The 24,491-nt window shown below is 54.2% G+C and overlaps 4 protein-coding genes across 4 annotated transcripts; 3 read left to right on the forward strand and 1 right to left on the reverse strand.

Annotated features, from left to right (window-relative positions):
- Positions 1 to 690: 690 nt before the first annotated feature.
- On the forward strand, positions 691 to 8,892 carry Tbx10 (T-box 10). The gene is made up of 9 exons (XM_005351972.1): positions 691 to 735; positions 878 to 893; positions 6,023 to 6,239; positions 6,311 to 6,412; positions 6,699 to 6,870; positions 7,443 to 7,598; positions 7,830 to 7,897; positions 8,102 to 8,196; positions 8,603 to 8,892. Exons 1-9 carry the CDS (start codon positions 691 to 693, stop codon positions 8,890 to 8,892), a joined length of 1,161 nt encoding a protein of 386 aa, XP_005352029.1.
- Positions 8,893 to 10,095: 1,203 nt separating this feature from the next.
- On the forward strand, positions 10,096 to 11,738 carry Nudt8 (nudix hydrolase 8). The gene is made up of 4 exons (XM_005351637.2): positions 10,096 to 10,477; positions 10,828 to 10,960; positions 11,269 to 11,346; positions 11,437 to 11,738. Exons 1-4 carry the CDS (start codon positions 10,284 to 10,286, stop codon positions 11,662 to 11,664), a joined length of 633 nt encoding a protein of 210 aa, XP_005351694.1. The 5' UTR covers positions 10,096 to 10,283; the 3' UTR covers positions 11,665 to 11,738.
- An 82-nt stretch (positions 11,739 to 11,820) lies between these two features.
- On the forward strand, positions 11,821 to 16,501 carry LOC101981633 (double C2-like domain-containing protein gamma). Its single transcript, XM_005351638.2, has 10 exons — positions 11,821 to 13,413; positions 13,562 to 13,641; positions 13,711 to 13,782; positions 13,939 to 14,048; positions 14,129 to 14,261; positions 14,376 to 14,429; positions 15,586 to 15,743; positions 15,832 to 15,913; positions 16,032 to 16,128; positions 16,202 to 16,501. The coding sequence occupies exons 1-10, from the start codon at positions 13,170 to 13,172 to the stop codon at positions 16,330 to 16,332; spliced, it is 1,161 nt and encodes a 386-aa protein (XP_005351695.1). The 5' UTR covers positions 11,821 to 13,169; the 3' UTR covers positions 16,333 to 16,501.
- A 459-nt stretch (positions 16,502 to 16,960) lies between these two features.
- On the reverse strand, positions 16,961 to 22,173 carry Ndufv1 (NADH:ubiquinone oxidoreductase core subunit V1). The gene is made up of 10 exons (XM_005351639.2): positions 22,000 to 22,173; positions 20,900 to 20,982; positions 20,593 to 20,763; positions 19,438 to 19,621; positions 18,977 to 19,166; positions 18,085 to 18,297; positions 17,760 to 17,926; positions 17,506 to 17,587; positions 17,230 to 17,375; positions 16,961 to 17,125 (listed from the first exon to the last, which is right to left on the reverse strand). Exons 1-10 carry the CDS (start codon positions 22,069 to 22,071, stop codon positions 17,039 to 17,041), a joined length of 1,395 nt encoding a protein of 464 aa, XP_005351696.1. The 5' UTR covers positions 22,072 to 22,173; the 3' UTR covers positions 16,961 to 17,038.
- Positions 22,174 to 24,491: the final 2,318 nt, after the last annotated feature.

The raw sequence follows: 24,491 nt of genomic DNA on the forward strand, positions 1-24,491 counted from the left end.
GAAGGGCCAGTAAGTGTAGCCTTGGACCTGGGACCAGTGACAGCCATCTCTGTGCCCACATCTGGCCACACATCCTGGAAATAGGGAGAGATGCTATATGTGGAGACCGATCTGGAAAGGGACTTTCAAGAGCCCAGGAGGGATCCCCAGCCCCCTACAGACATGTACCCATGTAAGCATGCACAGCTGTGCCTACCCAAGGGTTCTTAGCGTGTGTATGTGTTACCAAGGGTCCTGGGCCCACAAGTGTTCTTTTGGGGTGATCTGTATGTAGCTAGGCACATGGCCTAGATGCAAATTCCCAGGTGACTCAAGGGATTCATGATGCCTAAGAGGTGTCACCAGGACAACTGTCCAGCTGCAGGGCACTGGGAGGGGGGGGAGATGGCTTGGGTCGGGTAGAAGGAAGCCAAAGTTCAGTTACCATCACCTTCTCTACCTCCCCCCGCCCAGTAGCATCAGGGGAGTGAGCAAGACCTGGAATCTGAGGACCGGGTCTCTGTGTCTGTCCTGCTGGACTGACCTCCACCTCCACCAGCGCAAGGTCCTGGTGGTAACCCCCAGTCCTTACCCAGGTTCCCTCTGGGGCAGGCAAAAAGGTCAGCATGCTGGGGCCCAGAGCTCTGTCCTTCTGCAGCCTCACGTGCTGGACCTCTGCAGTCTGCCTGGCCCATCCATCTCCCTGCGGCCATGGCTGCCATGCCGCCTCCTGGTATTGAGCTGAGAGATGAGAAGGTGTGAAGGATACGGGTGCGCCAGGGACCAGCTGGCAGACAAGATGGATGAGAGGGCAGTGGGGGCCAGCAGGAGCCTGGGGCAGGCAGGCAGGCCAGTTAGGGAGGGGTGCCTGTGTTCATGAGCCGGGCTTTGTCCACAGTGTGGACGGAGAGACGGTACGCACACACACAAAAGCTTCATCCACTGTCCTGCCCTGAGTGGGCCTCTGAGTTCATGTGTGTGCATGTAGGCTGTGAGTTAGCGTGTCTATGCTATGTGTGTGTTTCCCATTACAAGTATCAAAGACAAACACAAGTGCCCGCGCGCGCACACATGCACACACGCACACACACACACACACACAAAAAAAACCCAACAGACTCCCAGGCTGGCCCACTTCTGGGAACCTGGGCTGAGGAGGATCTGCAGAGACTGGGACAGAACTCTCAAACCTCTCCTTTGTCTCCTACTTCCCACCCACCACAGTGAATCCTGAGGCAGGAGGGCTGGGGCACACTTCACTGGAGGCCCCTGGGAGATTCTGGTGCCCTTTGACTTGAAGACAGCACCCCTTTCTTGCTTTCTTGCCTGGGCAAAAGCTCCAGAGCCAATGTCAATGTCCTCACACAGTGGAGTATGAATCAGTGCAGGGTGGGATCCTCACCGCACCCCTCCACGTGTGTATGGGGGGGGATCCTCACCGCACCCCTCCACGTGTGTATGGGGGGGACCCTCACCGCACCCTCTCCATGTGTGTATGGAGGGGGGAGGTGCCCATCCAGCTTCAGGCTGGAATCTGAGGCTGAGGGACATTGAGTGGCAGCAGGAGGCAGGGCTAGCTAATCTGAGTGCACCACACTCAGAGAAAAGCACTCCTCCAGGCATGGGTTTGGGTCCTGCCTGTTTGCCCCCAGCAGCACCAGACTCTAAAGAGGCTTGGCTATTCCTTCCCAGGGTGGGCTGAGGGGATCTGGCCAGGTGAATTTCTGTGGGTCATTTAGCACAGGCCACTAGTCAAAGGGTGCCCTCAGCTAAGGAAGTGCGGGCTTCCAAGCCCCATCCCTGGGTGGTGACTAGGTTTCCCTCAGGACAGATGGGGAAGCTTGGAGGAGGTGCCTGGCAAGGCTGGAGAGGGACCAGTGGTTAGAGTGGATGCACAGACTGCCTCAGTTTACCCTAATGGAGATGACAGATGATCATCAGGTGAGGGCGTGACCCCTGCTATGCTGTTTTCAGCTAAGGCCAGAACATCCCAGGCAGAGCTGATTATTCACTGAAGTCAGGGAAACCGAGGCAGTAGAGACTGGCAGGAAGATCTGAATATCTGACTACCCAGTCTGGAGCTCTTCCTGCCTCTCTTGTGTTTTCTGCTCGTCCCTTATCCCATTCAATACTAGCAGGCTGGTGTCTTCGGCTGTGAGGGAGGGCATCACCTCTGCACTTAGCTCTCATCTGCCACCTCTCCTGCTGCCTCCCCTTTCAGCTCTTCCATCTAGCCGGATTCTGGCCCCTGTGGACACCAGGCTGTCCTCAAGATGGCACTCCACCACCACCTGCACTGGGGCCCATTGATCAGGAATAGCTGGGGGGCTCTCAGCTGGAGAAGGGAGAGAGGACCAGGAGAGGAGAGGGGGAGCTTTGCAACGTCACAGCCTCCCCACCTGCCCCCTTCCACATGTGCCTGCCCCTGGAGCTAAACCCAGCCAGTGGCCCAGCTCCAGACACTACAGTCAGAGGTGGTTTGGAGATCCCCCACCCTGGACGTCCTAGAGCCAGACTTTATGAACATCCTGACCAAGTGCCATCTCAGGAGGAAAAGTCTTGGCCAGGGAAGTGGTCAGAGGACAATTGAAGAGGGAAGGACAGTGCTGAGAACTGAGGACTTGTGCACGCTCGAGAGTGAGTTCTGTTGCTGAGCACATAGGACAACCCAGCGTTGCTGGCTACTCCTCCTGGGCGAGGTTGCAGCCCCGCCTGAGCTGAGATCCTGCTGTCTGCATGGCAGGTAGGTATGGTTCAGGCCTCATAAGTGGATGGGGTTCAGGGGCTTGGACAACTGGATGGGAGGCTCCCTAAGCTACAACCTCAGATCCTGCCAATCTTCCCCCAAAAGCCTCCATTCCCTGCTGCTATCCCAGGATCTTATGACCCCTTCATGGGTCAGGGGCAGTCAGGGTTGCTGCAAAGCCCCATCCAGACATGCTCTGTAAACAGTGGCACTGCCCACCTGGTGTGTTAGACACCTCCAGCCACCTGTCTTTCTCATTGTTTATAATTGTTGTGTGTGCGTGTGATTTCCTGCACGGTAGGGTGGGGCAGCTGTGGGACTTGTGCAAGTTCAAGGACAACTTTTGTGGTTCTCTTTCCAGCCTGGTGGGTTCTAGAAATGAAGCTCAGGTTGTCTGGCTTTCATGGCAACCATTTTACCTGCTGAGCCAGCTCACCAGCCCTCCCTTCTCTTCATCTCTATCCGTCCAGCAGCCCCCTTTCTCAGGCTGACCTGGTGGTGCTGCTGGGAATGGAGACCCGGCCACCAAGGATTCTGTGGACCCTCCTGTCCTCAGTCCCTTACTGGAATGTTGTTCTTCACCGATTTCTGTTTCCGCATTGAGCAGGGGTATCATGTAGCTGAGGCTGACCTTAAATTCAGTATGTAGCTTAGGGTAACTTCAGCTTCCAGGCTCTGGGTGTACAGGTGTGCACCACCACATCTGGCTCAAAATAACCTTCTTTAAAATCCAGTGCTGGGCATTGAAAACAAGTACATGCTAGGCAAGGGCTCAACTGCCGAGCTATATCCCAAACAAAACCTTTAAACTGCAGCAAGGGTATATCATGTAAAACTTACCGTGTTAACCATGGTTAAGCTTACAGCGTCGGGCATTAGGATACCCTTGGCTGCATGCCCCTCATCAGTCTGCTTTCAGTGTCTTAGAAAGCTGAAACTCTCATCCCCACGGAACATTCCTTCTCCTGGGCCCTGGCATCCCCACTGAACTCTCTGTGTTTCTGTAACTTTTTACCTTCTGTGAACAGAATTTATATAGTTTGACCCAGTGCTTCTGGTTTATCTCACTGAGAGAATGTTCACACACAGTCTCAGAAAGTCCTTTCCTTTGAGGGCTAATTACTATAATTATTATTGTAATCGTGAGCTACATTTTGTTTATCTGCTCATCTGTCAGTGGACACTCTATTGCTTCTGCCTTTTGGCTCTTGTAAGCAGTGCCGTCCCCAGGCGGGTGTGCCGACATCTTTATGTAGGTTCCTTTGGAGATTCCATGTTTAGTTTTGTAAGAAGCCTTTGATTTCCTCAAAGGCTACACCATTTTAAAATCCCACCCACCTTAGGATTCCAGTTTCTCCATAATTCCACCCACACTGGTTAAGTTCTGCCTTCTTTTCTTGTCCTAGCAGCCATCTTGACGGCTGGACCTGGATCTCACGAGAACAGTGCTACTGTTTTCTTTATTTGTGGTTTTTGAATCGGAGTCCTATTTTATTTGCTTGTTATTTTTATTTCTTCTTCCCTTTTCTTTTCTTTGTTTGTTTTGTTTCGAGACAGGGTTTCATATAGCCCAGGCTGGCCTCAAACTCACTACATAACTAAGATGAACCTTGAACTTCCGATCCTCCTGCCTCTACCTTCAAGTCCTAGCATTACAGGCATGTACGACCATGTTGCAGTGTTTTTAACATGGCGCTGGGAATCAAACCTAGCATTCTGTGGACACCAGAAAAGCAATCTACCAACTGAGCTGTGTTCCCAGCCTAGTGTCAGTATTTTATGTTAATATTTATTTTGTAAGTGTGCCCGTTAGTTGTCAACTTCACACAAACTGGAGTCATTTTGGTAGAGGGAATTCACCCGAGGAATTGCTTGCATCAAACTGGCCTGTGGGCGTGTCTATAGGGCAAAGATTAATGTGGAGGATGCAGCCCACTGGCGTAGTGCCTCCTCAGGCAGGCGGTTAAGCAAGCTGAGCCAGAGGGTGGTGGCGCACACCTTCAGTCCCAGCAGAGAGGCAGGCGGATCTCTGAGCTCAAGGTCAGCCTGGTCCACAGAGCAAGTTCCTCAGACAGCCAGGGGTACACAGAGACTAATAACAACAAACAAACAAACAAACAAACAAACAAAGGTGAACACGCCACAAGGAGAAAGCCAGTGAGCAATTCTTCCATGGCTTCAGTTCCTACTGCCAAGCTCCTGCTTGAGTTCCTGCCCTGGCTTCCCTCAGTGTTGGACTGAGAGCTCTAAGCCACATAAACCCTTCCTCCCCAAGCTGCTTCCAGTCCTGCTGTCTATGACATCGACAGACAGCGAACTAGCAGAGAGCACAAGTGGAAGTCAGAGGAGAAGCAAGTCAGTTTCCTCTTTACCATGTGAGTCCTGGGAACTGAACTCAGCTGCTCAGGCGTGTTAGCTCCTTCACCCGCGGAGCCACCTCACCACCCATGTGTATTGATTTTAGTCCTAATGCCGTGAGCTGTATGATTAAACATGGCTGACTCGGTAAATTTTGCCTTAGGTATACCCTAGCTACAATTTAAAGGTTTTGCCGGGGCATAGCAAAGTCTAAGGAAGATAGTTTAGGTAATTTGGATGAACTGGATCTGCCTTCAGCCCCCTTCCCGTAAACAGCACTGGGGGGTGGGGGGGCTCCACGGAGCTTTGTGCTCCTGTGGCACACTTGCTCCCTTTCCCGCCGTCTGTGCGCATGTCACCTATGAAGAGCCTCCACTGTCACTCCGCTCCCCATACCAATGTGTGTGTCTGCCCTAGGAGACAGGGAAACGGGATCCAGAGGTGGGGCAACCTGTCCAAGACCATGTAGCTCTCGTCTCTGCCCTCTAGGATCTCGCTGAGGGAAAGGCTTTAAATTAGAAACAGTGGCTGTAATCCTGGGACTTGAAAGGCTGAGGCAGGAGGATTCCCTCTAGCTTATGGCTAGCCTTGGCTACCGAATACTACCATGCTTCAACAGTCCCATCCAGAGAGTCATGGTGACACAGGCTCGTAACCCCAGGCCCTGGGAAGTGGAGGCAAGAGGTTCCAAAGTTCAAGGACATCTTTGGAGTTTGAGGCCAGCCTGGGCTAAAGTCTGGGGTGGGGGGAGACAAACAAACAAAGTTCACTGTAACTGAACGCTTATGGGGTGATGCTTTAGGACAGCACTGGGAACAGAAGCCTGGCAGGCAGGGAGACCTCCCAGAGGAAGAGGCAGTGGCCACTCCCTGAAGGATGAGGCTGGATGGACAGTGAGCTGCCAAGGGCAGGACTTACAGATTCATCCTCTCTCCACAGTCTTCCTGTCTGCTGGCCTCGGGGTACTTCCTCCCCCAGAGCCCCGGCTGGGGATGTCATACCCATCAGGTTCAGAAGCCCAAGCCATGGTGGAGGCCACTGGGCAGGGCCCCAAGAACCCACGGGTGTCCAGTGTGATGGTCCAGCTGGAGATGAAGCCCCTGTGGGAAGAATTCAACCAGCTGGGCACGGAAATGATTGTCACCAAAGCTGGACGGTATGGGCATGGCCGGTGGGGGCTGGGCAGGGGGTGGGGCCACAGCAAGGCTGAGCTCCTCCCTCCCGCAGGAGGATGTTCCCCACCTTCCAGGTGAAGATCTTGGGCATGGATACCTTGGCTGACTATGCTCTGCTCATGGACTTCATCCCTCTGGATGACAAAAGATACAGGTCTGGGCCCCTGGGGACAGGGTGATATGGAGCCCTTCTGAGTTCCTGCCAGGGAAACTAGCCCGGAGCAACAGCCTTTAGGCAGAAGAAAGCCTAGCACAGAGGGAGTGGGCTAGCCTGAGGCAGGCACAGGCACACACACAGAGAATTAATTCAAAATGGAGGATACTCACCAGGCGGACTTGAGTATGCGGGGTCAAGGATCATCCTCTTCACCATTGTCTTGGTCAGACTTGGCACCGACCAGGATAGGGACAGCCCCTGACCTCTCAATCTGCTCCCCCAGGTACGCCTTCCACAGCTCTGCCTGGCTGGTGGCAGGCAAGGCCGATCCTGCCACACCTGGCAGAGTGCACTTCCACCCTGACTCACCAGCCAAGGGCGCCCAGTGGATGCGTCAGATCGTGTCCTTTGACAAACTCAAGCTGACCAACAACCTGATGGACGACAATGGTCATGTGAGGCGCAAGCCACTAAGCCATCTGGGGGGGTACTGTGGCAGCTGTGGCAGGGCGGCACTCGGATTGGGGGGAGCCTGGAGCTAGCAGGGCTGATGTGGTATTTTAATGGGTATCTGAAGGAAGAGAGGGAGGAAGGGAAGGTGAGAAAGGAAGCTGTTTGAAGCCTAGGAGACAGCCTGAGCACAGGTCCTAAGGCCAGACCATATGGAGTGAGTCAGGAGTGAGTCAGGAGACTCCCAGTGGGGCTGAAGTGAAGAGATGCTAAGGGAAGTGGCGGGTAGGCTGTCACACGGGGCCAGGTGCCGAGTGAGAACCCTGGCTTCTCCTCTCTGTGGATGGGAGCTATAGAGGATTTAGAGCGAGTTCATGTGTCTTGCCCAGCTCCTGTGTGGAGACGGGGCAGGACAGGATGGGGAGGCAGGGAGGCCAGTCAGCATGCAGCTGAAAGATGACCAGGGCTGGGTAGCACGATGGCAGATTGGAGAGGTAGTTTGAAGGCAGAGAACAGGTGGGCCCAGGGAGGGCGGTGTACTAGCTCTGCCCTGCCCTTGGCTCCCGCCCTCCTACAGATCATTCTCAACTCCATGCACCGTTACCAGCCCCGTTTCCACGTGGTCTTCGTGGACCCACGCAAGGACAGCGCCCGCTATGCTCAGGAAAACTTCAAATCCTTTGTCTTCACAGAGACCCAGTTCACAGCGGTGACAGCCTATCAGAACCACCGGGTGGGTCACGCCAGAGCTCACGTGGACCAGCCCTTCTCTGAGGGGTGGAGACTGAGGCTGGAGATTCCTCCTGCCCACTGGGCATCTGCCTGCATGGCGGCTCTGGAGGTCCTGGGCCAAGGGGGTCTGGGTGGGTGACTGGGAGTTCCCAAGGGACAAAATGCCGAAGTGTGGGCTCGTCGGGGCCCAAATGGCTGGAGGCCAGCCGGTAACTAAACTTTCTTTCTGTAGATCACACAGCTGAAAATTGCCAGCAACCCCTTTGCCAAAGGCTTCAGAGAGAGCGAACTGGACTCATGGTACTGTCTCACACATGTCTTCATGCTCTAAGCCCAGCCCTGACCCCAGGCTCCACCCAGGCAGCTCCTAAGGCCTTCACTCCTGACCTGTTTCACTGTTATGTCTTCTGGTTTGCCATGGGATCCCTATCTGACTCTGACCATAATATCTGGGGTGGGGCTCCCCTTGACCTCCTACCCCATTCCTGCTTGTCCTATCTTCAGGCCTGTGTCCCCAAGGCCACTGCTCAGCATCACAGCCCGGAGTCGTAACAACTTTGGTCCCTGCCTCCTTAAGGGTTCGGCAGAACGAGAGAAAGGTGAGGACCCAGCCCAAACACGATGCCAGGCACACAGGTCTCCAGGAAGGGGCTTCACTGTGATCAGCAATATCCCACCCTCACCCCTACCTAGGCAGAAAGGTCCAGGGCAGAGAGGGCAGGGCAGGGACAAGGTATAGAGCACAGGAGGGATGCCTGGTGGGCTTCCTGGAGGAGGTGGATCCCAAGCTGGTCATCAGAGATGGAAGCCATCTGGGACTGGGAGAGGGTTTTTGGATAGAGAAGAAGCTAAGGAAGAAAGTCCAAGCAGAGACGAGAACAAGAAGAAATAGTGAAGCAGGTCAAGATGGGCAACCAGGGACAAGGCAGACAGGACAGGTCTCAGTATTAGGACTAGGCTTACAAGGGGAAATCTGTGAGCCACTTAAACCATTTCCTCCCTCAGAAGCCAGTAAAGCTTCAGCTTCCGACTCCAGGACTCCTACCCAGCCGCACCATCAGCTGCTGCCTGCCCCAGAGGTCCTGCTCACCCCTGCCACCTACAGGCCTTTCCCTTACCAGGACCTGTACCCTGGAGCCCCTGGCCACATTGGAATCCCAAGGGCTCGGCTGGCACCGTACCCTCTCCCCAACATCGGCCCTGATGGAGATCAGGAAGACCCAACCCTCCCAGCCAAGCTGGGGCTCCTGTCCTCCTCTGCCTTGTGCTTGGAACCTAGCCAACACTCCCAGTGATGGCCAAGTGCTTTGGAAGCACTTTTACCCTGTGCCCCACCTCTCCCATCCTCCTCTTGTAAGACATCTTCTAAGGAAGCCCTGATGGTAGTGGTTCCTGCCTCAAAGTCAGTCTGGGCCTCCAATCTTGGAATCAGGACTCCTACTCAGAAGCCCTGAATCCTGAGCCCCTGCCTCGAAGACGTTTCAATTGTCCTTCCCCCACATTAAACTGCTTGACACCAGGAGTCAGAGCACTCTGTCCACAGGAACTCCCAGACAAGACGGTTCCATCACTTTTGTAGGTATCCAAAAGCTGGACCCAGGAGCACAGGGTGATGGTAACACTAATGACACCAGCAAGGCTGCACTTAACCTGGTGTGTCCCCTACTTTGTGCACCCATATAAGGATGTAACCGGCTCAGAGAGGCTTCTGCTCACAGTCACACAGCCAAGTACATCCGACACCTGTTACTCCATTTAAAAGCTGTGCCCCAAGGCTGGTCCTGAAGGCTAGAGGCCATAGAGGGGTGCTTAATATGACTGGTAGGGATCACACAGGCCAGGGTAGGGACGGGTGTAGACTGGAGAGGCAATCAAGGCCGGAGAGTAAAGTTCAGGTGGACAGGGGCTGGATTCCTGCTCGACAGACACTGGTGGGATAAGGCTGGGGGAGGCGCGTATCCTTCATTCTCTTGGGGTGGGCGCCCCGGGGAACCGGAAGATTCCGACTTTGCTTAACCCGGAGCTCTTCCTGTGAGACCTGGAAAGCACCGACACCTGCAGAAGCGAGAGACAAGGAGTCCAGCAGATCTTCACCAGCCAGACATCTCAACTCCCGAATCTGAAGTCAATTAAGGTCACCCAAGCGTTCCGGAAACACAAAGACCAAAACAACCCGGCTGCACTGATAGGGAAGTCACGCCCCCGGAAAGAAACTCAAGTCAGGGGGGCCACTTTTCCGGACACGCCTCCACGGGCTCTAGGCCAGGTCTTTCCCTAAGGTGATGCTCTGGTCCCGGTACACAAAACCGGTTCTACCCTCATCTAGCAAGCCCCTCCTCAGATGCCCCACCCCAATCACCTCTGCTGCCCAATAACAGCTGATCCCGCCTTCTCGCCCCTGTATGCCCCGCCCCCGAAGGCCTCCGAGGCCCCGCCCTAGCTGGCACTGCCCCGTCCGCCTCCGAAGCCCTCTGGAGCATGCCCCGTCCCGGCGGCCTCTGAAGCCTTGTTCCGTTCCGGCAGTCCCGATTCCCGACTAACCCGAGGCCCCGCCCCAGCAGGCACACACGCTTCCGACCGGCCCTGAGTCTCCGCCCCTCAGTCCCCAGCAACGCCCCCTTCCGGGTCCCGGTTGGTTCCCGGGTCCGCGCTGGCCGGCGCCCTCCATGTCCCGGTCATCTGAGACATGCTGCCTGATTGCCTGTCCGCCGAGGGCGAGCAGCGCTGCCGGCAGCTGCTAGCTGGGACCACTGCCCGGTTACGCTCGCGGCCTGCGGCGGCCGCAGTGCTCGTGCCGTTGTGCCTGGTGCGCGGTGTCCCAGCGCTGCTCTACACGCTGCGCTCCAGCCGCCTGCGCGGGAGGCACAAGGGGCAAGTCAGGTACGCCGGCCGCCGGCGCACCTCCTGCGGCCCGTACAGCCCGCTGAATTTTTCCCTTCAAAAACTGGACTCTGCTCCTTACCGGGAACTGGAGGGAGCCCGTCCGGGGTTCCCCTTCTTTGGCTTCGCCCTCAGCAGAATTGAGAACACTGCAGGGTCAAAGCCTGTATCGCTGGGACACAACAGGCAGACTTGGGGTGTCGGAGCAGCAGGATAGTCTTGCCCTGCTGCTGACCTCATGCCCTAACCTGCATCTCCAGTGCCTCCCCTCACCCCCTAACTCTAATGATATAGGGAGGTAAACTGTCCCCTGAAGGCCTGTGGTCCCAAGACTCCCTTTACTCATTCAGTTTCCCAGGCGGTAAGTGTGACCCCGACGACCAAGATGTAATACATACAGCCCTTCGGGAGACTCAAGAGGAGCTGGGTCTAGAAGTGCCCAAGGAGCACGTGTGGGGTGTCTTGCAGCCTGTGTATGACCCGGTGAGCCACCTCATCCTGTCCCGCTGTGTACCCCAAGTGAAGGGTGAGCCTGTCCTGCTCAGGGTCCAAGGAAGGCGTGCAGGGTAGGCTGCGTTGCTCTGGGCTTGAATGGCAAGTGGGTGATTTCAGGGTAGTACCGGTGAGGGCAGAGGGTTAAAACTCTTCGAACTTGTAATCAGACAGCATTGCTAGAAGCCAAGGAAAAGGACTGGAGGTCTGGGCCATGACTACCCAAGGCCTCTGAATGGCAGAGCAGATCTGCCTCTGAGGTTTGCTTCTCCTGACTGCTCACTCTCCTCCTACCCCAGGCAAAGGCAACTGTAGTCCCTGTGCTTGCCAACGTGGGCCCATTGGATCTGCAGAGCCTCAGGCCCAACCCTGAGGAGGTGAATGGGGAGTACTGGGGAGTTGGGATGTCCTACCGGGGGATTCAGAGGCAGTCCTCTGTCCACCCTCTCCTTGTCTCCTGCCCACAGGTGGATGAAGTGTTTGAGCTGTCTCTGGCCCACTTGCTGCAGACACAGAACCAGGGGTATACCCACTTCTGCCAGGGCGGCCACTTCCGCTACACAATGCCTGTCTTCTTGAATGGACCACACCGTGTCTGGGGCCTCACAGCTATCATCACTGAGTTCACCCTAAAGTTGCTTGCCCCTGACATCTACCAGCCCTACCTAGTTGTCCCTGAGCTGCCTAGGAGTTGAGGCCTGGCCTTTAAGTGCCTCTGCCTTCGTTTGACCAGGCTACTCCAGAGCTGATTAAAAGTCTTTGACAACTCTCCCTCAACATCTCTGTGTGGAACATGAAAAAGCAGGGCATGGTGGCACACCCTTGGAATTTCAGCACTGGGGAACAGTTAGGTGGATCTCTTGGGGCTGCTGGCCAGCCCGGATAGGCTACTTGGTGAGAACCAGACCAAATAAAAGACCCTGTTTCAAAAAAACCAAGATGGGGCTGGTGAGATGGCTGGGTGGGTAAAGGCACCTGCCACAAAGCCCTACAACCATTGTCTAATTTGGGGACCCACGTGGTGGAAGGAGAGAACCAACTGTTGCGAGTTGTCCTCTGACATCCACATGCATGCTCACGTATGTGTATGGATAGAGATACACAGAATACATGTTTAAAACATGGAAGAAGTAAAGTATGTGGTTTACCCTTGTAATGCCTGCACAGTGGAGGCAGAAACTGGCAGATGGAGAATTCAAGGTCCCCTTGTACTTGGGTTACATATTGAGACTTTGTCCCAGAAACCAATAAATTGTTGGGTAGCAGAAGGGGAAGGGATACTGGAGCTACTGTCAGTGAGATTCCCCTGCCAGGAACATGTCAAAGAAGTGACCAATTGCCAGGACAGAAGTGACCAATTGCCAGGACAGAAGTGACCAATTGCCAGGGCGGAGGCCAGTCTAAGTAGAAGGTACCTCCTGGGCGGTGGAAGAGAAGAGGTTGTAGAAATGAAGTGATAGGCCAGTCCACACAGAGGGCCACCGTAAGGTCAAGGGGCAGACATGGTAGGGAGACAAAGGGGCATGACTGATTTGACTGTATCCCAGCCAGGGGACAGGGCTGGAATGTGGCGTGATCTTCAGTTGGTTTCCTCAAGGGAACCAGAATGCAGGGCCTTCCCAGCTGCAGTACCTACTTCTTCCACAGAAGCCTCCCCATTTCTGCACACTTCCACAGTCCCTTCTCTTCACCCCCTTTGTCCCCCTTCTCACCTATTTCCTCTCCCGCCTACCCCCAACACCCCCTTTGTCACCTCTAGCCCTGCAGCCTTCTTACCCAGCAGCAGGACCACATGACGGTGGCAAAAATAGCTCCATCTGACAGAGTGTGAATGGAGGGGCATGGCAGGAGACGGCTGGGCAGCCAGCGCTAGGGAAGGGCCCTTGGGCAGTGTGGGCACCTGATCCCCTCCCCTGCTCGGTCACACACTTGCTCAGATGGATCACTTTAGTCTTGGGTTCTGTTGCCCTAAGCATACACCAGAGCCAGCAGCAGCAGAGCAGAGACACAGCTGTTAGAGGTAAGGCCCCCAAAGGGCTGACTCCAGCCTTGACCTCCAGGTAGAGCTCCTAACCCTTCCCTTCAGTCTGTCCTAGGGCAACCTTGCTGATGTTTCTTTATTCCATCTTGGTGGCTAGGTGTGTGCCCAGTGTCTCTGGTAGGTGAGAGCTTTCTCTTGAGTCTCTATGTCTGAGCCACCATGGCGTGTGCAGGGCCAGCTGGTGGGCGGCAGCGGGTGAACATGCAGGAACACATGGCCATTGACGTGAGTCCCGGCCCTATACAGCCCATCCGCCTCATTTCTGACTACTTCCCACACTTCTACCCGTTCCTGGAGCCGGTGCTGCGTGCACCAGGCTCGCAGGCTATGCTGGCCCCAGCCATCCACTCTGCATCCCAGCTGCAACCCAACCCAGAGCCAGAAGGAGACTCGGATGACAGCAGTGAGTAGGGGAAACAATGAGGGGATGCTCCCTAGGACCGGATCGGGGTGTTCTAGCACCATGGCAGAGGCCAGGCAAGTGGCACTGTGCCATGTGGGATAGGTGGGTGCAGGATTGGGTTGACCATGCCTGCCACTTGCCACCTTAGCTGCCCTGGGTACCCTGGAGTTCACACTTCTCTTTGATGCGGACAATAGCACCCTGCACTGCACAGCCCATCGTGCCAAGGTGAGGATGAAGGCAGCGGTTCTGGGATGGGACAAACCGCAGGCCTCTACATTCATTTTCTGTTTCCAGGGCCTCAAGCCACCAGCCTCGGGCTCTGTGGACACCTATGTCAAAGCCAACTTGCTGCCGGGGGCCATTAAGGTAAGGGTAAGATCTAGGCCCCTTAGATGGCAGGGCCAGCTTAGGTACCCATGGATCCTGCTTCACCACTACTCCAAGAACTAAGTCTCAGTTGCAAGGATTCAAGAGTCAAGACAGGAGGCCAGGAGGATGCCTGACCTCCCTGCCTGGTTCCAGGCCAGCCAGCTTCGGACACGCACTGTTCGAGGCACCAGGGGACCAGTCTGGGAGGAGACACTCACCTATCATGGCTTTACTTACCAGGATGCTGGACGGAAGACCCTGAGGTGAGGACCCAGATCAGGCCACCGGTAGGGAGGCAGGGGGTGGGGCTCGTATGACCAGGAGTGACCTGGTTGGCCACTAGGTTATGTGTGTGTGAAGACTCACGACTGCGGCGGCGACGCGCACCCCCCTTAGGGGAGCTACGAGTGCCCCTGAGGAAGCTAGTGCCAAACCAAGCCAGGAGCTTTGACATTTGTCTGGAGAAGCGGAGGCTGGTGAGTGGAGTTGGGGCTCAGGTTGGGCCCACAGAGCCAAATTCCATGTAATGAAAATGGGGTAAGGGACCTGGACAATATCTCCTGAAGTGACCAAAGGTTTTGCTTTTTCAGACCAAGAGGCCCAAGAGTCTGGACACAGCCCGTGGGATGTCTCTGTATGAAGAGGTAGGTAGGAGAACTTGACCGAGCAGGTATGGAGACAGACAGGCCCAGGTGGCCCAGGCTGGGATCAGAGGCTTGGAGGAATTTGAGTCCATCTCTCTCATAAGTTCTCTGAGTCCTCAAGAACTGGCTAGGCAGGGTGACAATGACTCTTTGCTAGGGTAGCCTGGAGATGAGGAACCCTAGGAAGGGACCTGCAGAGTTCTCAGAAGACAGGCAGGCAGAGAACCAGCAATCTAGAGGCAGAGCCTGAAAGGTGGTATTTGTGACCAGAGGTGGGAGGATTGGCTCGGGTAGAACAAGCTCGTCTACCACTAGTGTCCGCTCTGGGGATACCTCTGGGTGTTCCTGTCAGGAGGCAGTGACGGTAACCCCACAGCCCGGTAGGAAGGGCATCTACAAGGCTGGAGGCAGGCCTTCCAGCTGCTCCCGTCAACAGAGTAGGTGCCCTGCCCACTAGAGGAGGCCCAGCTTCTGCAGCGGCTGATTAGCTAACCCCAAGCCTTCGAGTCCCACACAGTGGTCATCACTAAGAACCCCCAAACAGTCTGCCGATCCCAGAGCCCATGTGCAGTTGTGCCCTGGCACACGGAAGCCGAGGCCATACACTCCTGCATTACCAAGCACTGCCAATGACAAAAGTCTAGATCTCTGCCATCAATTCTACCCCAAAGATGGGAAAGAAGGCTTGATTACCCAGGCCGTCATCCTAGCTGGGGGCTCCAATGTCTAAAGAATGTGGCAAAGGACATTCATAACATGGTCAGCCAGGCAGTGGTTGTGGAGGTTGACTTAAGAGGTAAGAGACCTGTCTCTCTCTGGTGACAGTCTCCCAGAGCTATTTCCATTGCAAGGGAACAAGCCACTTAGAAAGCTCCTGGTTTTGACACGTCACATGCATGGCTGTGACAATCATCAGTTCTCCTACTGACAGAGAGGTGAGCAGCAAGCCCCTGCCTTTCTTGGGCTTTGGAGGATACAGATCTCTGAGTGCCACTGTAAGGTCTCTTCTGGGAACGGAGGAAATGGCTGTTTAAGGAAATAAAGTTGATGGCCTGGTTTTTCTATAGCCATCTGTGCTCTCACAGTGGGGCCTGGCTGCTTCAGACAGGTGGCAGGCTTCTGACAGGACAGGGTCTGACTTAGCTTGCATCTCCAGGAGGAGATGGAGGCAGAAGTGTCTGGGGAAGAACGTGGACGCATCCTCCTGTCCCTATGCTACAACTCCCAGCGTGGTGGCCTGCTGGTGGGCGTGCTGCGCTGTGCCCACCTGGCCCCCATGGATGCCAATGGCTACTCGGACCCCTTTGTCCGCCTGTGAGTAGAAACAGACAGGTGGGCATGGAGAATGAGAGAGAAAACCTTTGGTTCTGCAGGGGCACACCTGACATCCCATCTCTCCTAGTTTCCTGCATCCAGGTTCTGGGAAGAGATCCAAATACAAGACCAGTGTTCGGAGAAAGACCCTGAACCCTGAATTCAATGAGGTGGGTCACAGCTGGGAGAACCCAGTAAGTGTGGTCATGGTTTAGCAAACCAGGCCCTGCTTGAGCCCATTTCTAAAGCGGCAAAGAACTCACCTCTTTCCTGTCCCTTTCCCTACAGGAATTCTTTTACGCAGGTCATCGGGAGGAGTTGGCCCAGAAGACACTGCTGGTGTCGGTGTGGGACTACGACCTGGGCACAGCTGATGACTTCATTGGTGAGCAGCAACACAGGGTGCTGAGGGGGGTGTCTCATGAGCCTCTGCTGGCTACTGACCCCTCCCTCGGTAGGTGGGGTGCAGCTGAGTAACAGAGCCAGTGGGGAACGCCTTCGCCACTGGCGTGAGTGTCTGAGCCGCAGTGACAGCCGGCTGGAATTGTGGCACCTGCTGGACAGTGTGCCCCCACAACTTGGCGACTAGCCAGCACAGAACCCTGCTTACAGCCTGTTCAGGGGCCAAGATGTTGCTGCAGCTGGAAAGAGCTGTAGGTTGGCCCTACCTGCTGTGCCCATTCCTGTCTCCTTTCAGTCACCCTACCTCCAAACACAATGCAAAATAAACATCTGCTTCTGCTAGCCAGGTGCCTGGCCTTGCTCTAGGAACACCTGCCTCTTCTCTGCCTGCTTCACAGGGCAGACCAGGCCCATACTCTCCTGTCTCATAGCATTTAGAGCAGTGGTTCTCAACCTTCCTAACAATGCAACCCTTCAATATAGTTCCTTATGTTCTCATAACCCCCAACTTCTAACTGTAACTTTGCTACTGTTATGAGTCATAATGGAAATTTCTAATATGTGACCCCCAAGAGGGCCATGACCCACAGGATGAGAAGCATTGCCTTAGAGGCTGCAATGGGCCAGGTTCACGACTGGGCACACAGCTCAGTGGCAGCATGCTCACCCAGCATGCCCTCAGGCCTGGGATAGATCCCCTAGTGTCAAGCCCAGCCTTCACCTCCCTGTCCCATCCTGCTTCTCTTGCCCAGTGAGGGAGCAAATGCCACAAGTGGATGGGGATGGAGGGGTGAAAAGCACAAGCACAGACAAGCTGTGATCGGAGAGTGGGCAGCACTTGTTTATTGTCCAGCTTCCCAGAGGGATGTGAAATTCGGAGGCCAGGGTACAGTTCAGGAGGCTGCCTGCCGGGCCGGGTGCTGCAGAGCAAACCGTTGCATTCGCTCCTCCAGCTCTGGCCGGAAGTGTCGGATCAGACCCTGGGAAGGAGAGGGAGGCACTGTATGAACCAGAATTCAAAATTCCCAAAGCTCTGGACTCTAATGCCACCCACCATAGTGTGGCACAGCAGGGCAGTGTGTACCTGTACTGGCCATGCGGCCCCATCACCCAGAGCACAAATGGTGTGGCCCTCTATCTGCTTGCTGATCTCCCAGAGGGAGTCAATCTCAGCTGGCCGGGCATCCCCCTTCACAAAGCGGGCCATCACTTTGTTCATCCAGTCAACACCTGCAAGAGAGCAGCAAGAGGGGCCTGAGGCTCTCCCACTAGGGAGGGGGACAACACTCAAGGGGTGCAGGCCTCATGGCAGATTAAGAACAGCCCAGCAACCAAACCCCAGCCTTTCTGGGAAGCTCACCCTCACGGCAGGGGGTACACTGGCCACAGCTCTCATGCTTGTAGAACTCAATGAGACGAGCAATGGCTTTCACAATGTCTGTCTAGGAGACAAGAAGCAACGTGCAGACACCTTAGCCTCCCACAAATCCTTAACCTGGGTTCCAGTGTTCTGGCCCACTCTCCCACTGTACTGGGATCTCAGGCTGTAAGGATTGGTAGGGTAGGGAGTAATGCCCAGGCTGGCAGGAGGATTGTGGGGCATGGGGCTATTACCGAGCGATCCATGACAATCACCGCAGCTGTGCCCAGGCCTGTCTGTGCCTGCACCAGTGCATCAAAGTCCATAAGCACTGTCTCACACACAGATTTGGGGATCAGTGGAGTGGATGAGCCACCAGGAATCACAGCAAGGAGGTTGTCCCAGCCGCCGGTGACACCACCTGTGGCAATACCCAAAAGAATTACCATGGGTAAGCCTGGCACACCCACCTAGGCTTAAGACAGGACCGATGTCAGCCCTGAACCCAGTCCCGCTCCTGAGTTTCCCCCTGTGCCACCTCCTAGCACCTTGCCCCTCCTGGCTGGTCCTCAGGCTTACCAGCATGCTTCTCAATCAGCTCCTTCAGTGGCACAGACATCTCCTCCTCCACAGTGCATGGGTGGTTGACATGGCCAGAGATGTTGAACAGTTTGGTACCTGAGTTGCGTTCTCGGCCAAAGCCAGCAAACCAGGTGCCCCCACGACGGCAGATGGTGGGGGACACAGCCACTGTCTCCACATTGGCCACAGTTGTGGGGCATCCAAATACCCCTTCAAGAAAATAAAAAGAGATCGGTGACTGGTGGATTCCCAGGAAAGGGAACAATTTTTTTTTTTTTCCCCCGAGACAGGGTTTCTTTGTGCAGCCTCAGCTGTCCTGGAACTTGCTCTGTAGACCAGGTTGGCCTTGAACTCAGAGATCCCCACCTGCCTCTGCGTGTGCCACCACTGCCTGGCTGGGAACATGTTTCTTGCAGTGGGATGTTTCCTGCCCTGGTCTTGTGGCAGTTCCTACTCTTTTTTTTTGGTTTTTCGAGACAGGGTTTCTCTGTGGCTTTGGAGCCTGTCCTGGCACTAGCTCTGTAGACCAGGCTGGTCTCGAACTCACAGAGATCCGCCTGCCTCTGCCTCCCAAGTGCTGGGATTAAAGGCGTGCGCCACCATCGCCCGGCAGTTCCTACTCTTATCTACTCAGTACTCTTGCCCACACTGCTCTCCAGTCCAGGGGAGCTCATCTGCTCACCACCACACTCCTAGCTCCTACAGCAGGTACTGTGAGACGCAGTCCACAGCTAGCAGGGGACATGGGTGTCTGATGGTGGCACTGGTGGAGCCTGTGTTACTGATACCTTCTATCAATCCATCCTCCCTCCAAAGGGCACAGAGAAATATCGTAAGAACCACTCAGGGGGCTCCTGGTCAGATCCAGGATCTCACAAAGTAGTCTTACCCACGTCTGCTGGGAAGGGTGGCTTCAGGCGTGGCTTTCCCTGCTTGCCCTCAATGGACTCAATGAGTGCTGTCTCCTCTCCACAGATGTAGGCCCCAGCCCCGCGCACCACAAACACGTCAAAATCATAGTCAGAGCCACAGGCATTCTTGCCAATCAGACCTGCTTCATAGGCCTCTCGGATAGCTACCTGTGGGACAAAGTGTGAGTTTCCCAGCCCCACCACACTCCAAGAGTCAGCCTCTAATCCAGGGGCCATGAAACCCTTAAAGACTTCCTAAATCAACCTTTGGAGCACAAGGAAAGACGTCTGGGGCCATGTCCTGTTGCTGATGTAAGCAGAAATGGATAACCCAGCCCAGGCTGGACCACAGACTAGTGCTACTATCTAAGAACGGCTGTGCCAGGAAAGGAAGCACGAGAGGGATGCATGCACTGCCGGCCAATACCCATGTGCTCACCTGCAGATTGGAGGCCTCGTTGTAGAACTCCCCTCGGATGTAGATGTAGGCAGCCCTGGCGCCCATGGCTCGGCCTCCCACCAGGCAGCCCTCCACCAGCTTATGAGGGTCATGGCGCATGATCTCTCGGTCCTTACAGGTTCCTGGCTCCCCCTCATCAGCATTCACCACCAGGTACTTGGGCCTGTGGGGTCCTGAACATCAGTCAGGCTACAGACATACCAGTACCCAGCACTCAACCAAACTCCATTCCTTCTGTACCCAGAGAAGCCTCAAAAAAGCTGATCCTCTCTGCCCCAGCTCATGTTCTTTGCCTCACTCCAATGACAGCCCAGTCATCTTTGGCCAGGTATGTCCACAAGAAAAGTCTTTGCTCTCCCTGTGCCTTCCGAGTCAGCTCCTGGTCATAACAACTCTTCTCCAACCTCCACCACAGCCCAGAGACCAACAGGAGGTAGAGCAGCTGACTTAAAAATAAATAAATAAATAAATGAAAAATAAAAATTTGGTTGAGTGTGGTGGCCCACACCTTTAATCCTGGTACTCTTCTTTTTTTTTTGTTTAGTTTTTTGAGACAGGGTTTCTCTGCAGCTTTGGAGCCTGTCCTGGAACTTACTCTGTAGACCAGGCTGGCCTCGAACTCACAGAGATCTGTCTGTCTCTGCCTCCCGAGTGCTGGGATTAAAGGCATGCACCGCCAATGACTGGCTATCCCAGTACTCTTGAGTCAGAGGCAGTCTGGTCTACAAAGCAGGTGCCAGGATAACCAGAGCTCTACAGGAAAACCCTGTCTGGATAGCCCATGGCTCACTGCTATGATTTGCACTCTAAGTGTCAACTGAAGCTGCAGGTCAGAATTTGAACCAGCATTATCTTTCTAATTCCCACATATCATACTCAGGCATGAAAAAAGAAACTTCAGATTCAAAAGGGGCAGATTCTGCGAAGCTCAACAATTACTAATAAGGCCTGCCTGAATCAAAATCTTGTGTAGATTGTAGACTCTTGCGTCCCTGCTGAGGAAATCCGGAGAGCTCTTAAGTTCTGCCTAACTGCTTACAGTCTGATAAGTCCCCCAGAATCACTCCCAGAGTCCAGTGCTCCAGCAGCCCCCAGTCTGTCCTACAACCACATCTCAGGGTACTCCCCACAAACCTGCCATCTGAGGGCTTATTCATGAAGCTCCACTTGAGGCCAGTGGGAAAGCCGGCACCACCACGGCCCCGTAAGCCAGATGTCTTGATCTCACCCAAGATCCAGTCAGGCCCTTTCAGCAGGATCTCTTTTGTCTTGTACCAGTCACCCCGACTCTGGGCCCCTTTCAACCTGGAAAGAGTAGGAAAGGATGTAAGGGAGAGGCCCTTTGAGGGACCCAGGATGTGAGGGAGAGGCCCTTTGAGGGACCCAGGATGTAAGGGAGAGGCCCTCTGAGGGACCCAGCAGTCCAAGGGCACTGTCTCACCTCCAGTCATGGCGACCATACAGGTTGGTGAAAATCCGGTCTTCATCCTTCAGTGAGCCAAATGAGGTTTTCTTGGGTGCTGTCTGGAGAGACAGAAGGTCAGGAGGCGGCCCAGCAGAGCTCTGTGGCCATGAGGGGTTGGGCAGACGCTTCAGCTTCTTGGGCCCTCCTGAATAGGAGGGGCTGGGCCACAGAGGGGGCTGAGGCTTCAGACTCTTCCAATGGTGACAGGTAGCTGTAACACTACCTCTTTCAGTGCTTCCTGCTTAGAAGTTACCGAGCTAAACATTCCACACCTCACCTCAACTCACCCAGGTAACAATCCTGAGGTAGGAATCCTTTCCTCCATTTTACAAAGGAGGAATCAGAGGCCCAGAGCAAAAGGAACTTAGGGACGGTCATAAAGCTAAAAGCAGATGGTCCCTGCTGAGCCCATGTTATGCTTCAACTATGGAATCAACACTGCTTCAAGTCCAGCATGTATTTGTCTGGAGGGGTCTGACATCCCTGCTAAGGAAGCAAACTGTGTTCACTGGGGATGGGACACAAAAGGGATGTGGGGCCTACCTGGGATAAAGTGGTGATGTATGGGCTGGAATGGGTCATGACAGTAGAAAGTGGCCAGACTTCCTGTCTCGCCTCCTTAAAAGTACTTCTCAGGTGTTGTGGTGGATGCCTGTGGTCCTAAGAGCACCCCGGGACGCTGATAAGAGCATCATTACTAGTTCGAATACAGCTTGGGCTATAAAGTGAGCCCCTATCTCATAACGCAAACAAAAACCACAAAAGTGCTTCCTGGCCACTACAGGAAGCAGAACACTGGCGGGGGATGAGGAGCTATCCATCCTCTCCAACGCTGTTTTCTGCATTTGCAAATGGGGAATGACCCCGATACCCGGCAAGGCTGCGAGAAAGAAATAACACACCTTGATGCCTCAAACCCTGCAAACCCTCACGCTAGGACGAGGTTGCTAAATATAGGAAGCTGGACAGGAGAGCCCTGGGTCGGGACCGTTCGTTTTTATCCAGGCTGAACTTCAGCCCGAAGAGAAGGAGCGCGCCGCGCGGACACCCCAGGCCTGAACCAGGAAGGGCCTCACCGTGCCGCTGCTGAAACGCACAGATACCCGCACGGGAAGCGACCCGCCGAGAAGCTGCCGTGCCGCTAGCATCGTGGGACCCAGGCGGGTCACCTCCCGCTGTCACCTTCACAGCTCCCAGCGCGGGACAGGCGCGAGAGAAACGCACAGGTGGGGGCGCACAGGAAGTGCGTCACACGCCTCTCAACCAGCGGCGCGTTCACGCGCCATCCCCGTGCCTTCACGCTCTGACATTGGCCCCACCTACCAAAAGGGTGTAGACGCGAGGGTGGTAAATTTATTTTCGTGCTGGGCCTTCTGGGAGATGTAGTCCAGCTGCCCCGGCCCCTCCTTCCTTGGAGACCAATTTCCTTTCCCAAGTAAACAAGGCTCCGGTGTCGCCCTCTGCTGGATCCCGAGTATTCCACTTCCTAGTGGACACCAGCTGTCATGGAAGTGGTGGAAACAGAACATGAAGGGCAGGTCTCATGTTCATCTAGTGCCAGGCTCAGCATCAAGTGCTTGCCATGTGTTATTTATTCCTTAATCCCCCACATCCAAAGTCTAACCGATGAACCTGATTGCAGAAGCAGACAGTGTAGCTAGGATGCCAAGTGGTCCACTCAGCAAGGTACAGCTGCCAGTGTCCTTGCTTGCCAGGCTCCTCAAGTAAAGAAGGTCTGAGGCAGAGGCAGGAGGATTACTGCACATTCAAAACTATCCTTGTGCATGTAGTGAATTCCAGGCCAGTCAGGGATACATAGCGAGACCCTGTTTCAAAAACAGGGTTTTTGTTTTTTGGAAGCAGCTGGAGATATCTTTAGCTTGCCTACCATGCTCAAGGCCCTGCCTTTTGCAGGCCCACATCTGTAATTCCAACTCTTGGCAGACTAAGGCAAGAGGGTTACCATGAGTCTGAGGCCAAGTCAGGCTAGAAAAATAAAAGTCTTTTTCAAGGTCCACTGTAGTATCATCTCCTAAGCAAGCTCATCTGGGTGCTCGCTCCTTCTCAGCCTGTTCTGCCTGTGTCGTTACCTGTGTTTCTGGCTTCTGTCTGCACTCCAGGAGGCATGAGGGAAGCTGCTGTCCCACATGCTTCACGCCCACTACGCTTGCCTTACACCCCTGCCACCTGGAAATTTCCACGTTCCCTAACGACCCCCCACCATTCTCTATAAGTGTGGAGCCAGTGGAAATGTATGAGCCCCAGGCCCGTTTGTCTCCCACTGACTCAGGACTAAACTCAAGGTTCCTATTTCCAGCATTCAAGACTCCATGTCCTCTCTCCAATTGCCCTGTCTGCACAGCTGGCACACACCAGGGATCTGTTAGTCTCTTTGGCCCCTTTCTTCCTATTCCTCCTCCTGAGAAACCCTGTGGATGTCACCATTTCCAGGAAGCTTTCTTCACCCACCAAGATCAACTACATAGAGTAACCCTGTCCTGGCCCCAGGGGGAAGAAGGCCTGTGTGACAGGAACTTCTCTTTACTTTGACCCTCAGAATGGCATTACAGGAAGTGTTTTTTGTTTGTTTTTGTTTTTGTTTTTTCGAGACAGGGTTTTTCTGTGGCTTTGGAGCCTGTCCTGGAACTAGCTCTGTAGACCAGGCTGGTCTCGAACTCACAGAGATCCGCCTGCCTCTGCCTCCCGAGTGCTGGGATTAAAGGCGTGCGCCACCACCGCCCGGCTAGGAAGTGTTTATTTAATAGCATAACTGATTTTATATTTCAAAAAATAAAAATAAAGCCTTCTTTTGTTTTTTTTTTTAGATTTATTTATTTATTACATATACAATGTTCTGCTTGCATGTACAGTTGCAGGCCAGAAGAGGGCAGCAGATCTCATTACAGATGGTTGTGAGCCACCATGTGGTTGCTGGGAATTGAACTCTGGACCTCTGGAAGAGCAGCCAGTGCTCTTAATCTCTGAGCCATCTCTCCAGCCCTAAAGCCTTCTTTTATTATAAATGTACAAAATATACATTTTGGAAGGGCTGTATGACTCTTTAAACCAGGTATGATTGTACACACCTTTTCTTTTTTTTAAAGATTTATTTATTACCTATACAGGTAATATAGGTATTTATTATCTATACAGTATAATATAGGTGTATTTATTACCTATACAGCGTTCTGCCTGCCTGTCCCTGAAGGCCAGAAGAGGGCACCAAATCTTATTACAGGTGGTTATGAGCCACCATGTGGTTGCTGGGAATTGAACTCAGGACCTCTGGAAGAACAGCTAGTGCACGTAACCACTGAACCATCTCTCCAGGCCCTGATTGTACACATCTTTTATCTCTGTACTCAAGAGGTGGAAGACAGAGGCGAGAGGCTCAGGAGTTCAAGATCATCCTTGGCTACATAGCAAATTTGAGGCTGGACTCACGAGTTCCTGTCTCAAAAAGAAAACAACAACAACAACAACAACAAAAAAAAAGGCTGGGCAGTGACGGCGGTGCATGCCTTGAATCCCAGCACTTGGGAGGCAGAGGAAGGTAGTTTGAGATCAG

This window comes from Microtus ochrogaster, chromosome 8 (assembly GCF_000317375.1).
Source record: "Microtus ochrogaster isolate Prairie Vole_2 chromosome 8, MicOch1.0, whole genome shotgun sequence".
Lineage (NCBI taxonomy): Eukaryota > Metazoa > Chordata > Mammalia > Rodentia > Cricetidae > Microtus > Microtus ochrogaster.

Coding starts and splice junctions, on each gene's coding strand:
- Tbx10 (XM_005351972.1), top strand. CDS start 691: ATGGCTGCCATGCCGCCTCCTGGTATTGAGCTGAGAGATGAGAAG. Junction 7,599..7,829: donor CAGCCTATCAGAACCACCGG/GTGGGTCACGCC, acceptor TTCTTTCTGTAG/ATCACACAGCTGAAAATTGC. Junction 8,197..8,602: donor TTCGGCAGAACGAGAGAAAG/GTGAGGACCCAG, acceptor TTCCTCCCTCAG/AAGCCAGTAAAGCTTCAGCT.
- Nudt8 (XM_005351637.2), top strand. CDS start 10,284: ATGCTGCCTGATTGCCTGTCCGCCGAGGGCGAGCAGCGCTGCCGGCAG. Junction 10,478..10,827: donor AGGCACAAGGGGCAAGTCAG/GTACGCCGGCCG, acceptor TTACTCATTCAG/TTTCCCAGGCGGTAAGTGTG. Junction 11,347..11,436: donor TCAGGCCCAACCCTGAGGAG/GTGAATGGGGAG, acceptor TCCTGCCCACAG/GTGGATGAAGTGTTTGAGCT.
- LOC101981633 (XM_005351638.2), top strand. CDS start 13,170: ATGGCGTGTGCAGGGCCAGCTGGTGGGCGGCAGCGGGTGAACATGCAG. Junction 13,414..13,561: donor AGGAGACTCGGATGACAGCA/GTGAGTAGGGGA, acceptor TTGCCACCTTAG/CTGCCCTGGGTACCCTGGAG. Junction 15,744..15,831: donor TCGGACCCCTTTGTCCGCCT/GTGAGTAGAAAC, acceptor CATCTCTCCTAG/TTTCCTGCATCCAGGTTCTG.
- Ndufv1 (XM_005351639.2), bottom strand. CDS start 22,071: ATGCTAGCGGCACGGCAGCTTCTCGGCGGGTCGCTTCCCGTGCGGGTA. Junction 20,983..21,999: donor TGCGTTTCAGCAGCGGCACG/GTGAGGCCCTTC, acceptor CTGTCTCTCCAG/ACAGCACCCAAGAAAACCTC. Junction 18,298..18,976: donor ACCCTTCCCAGCAGACGTGG/GTAAGACTACTT, acceptor ATTTTCTTGAAG/GGGTATTTGGATGCCCCACA.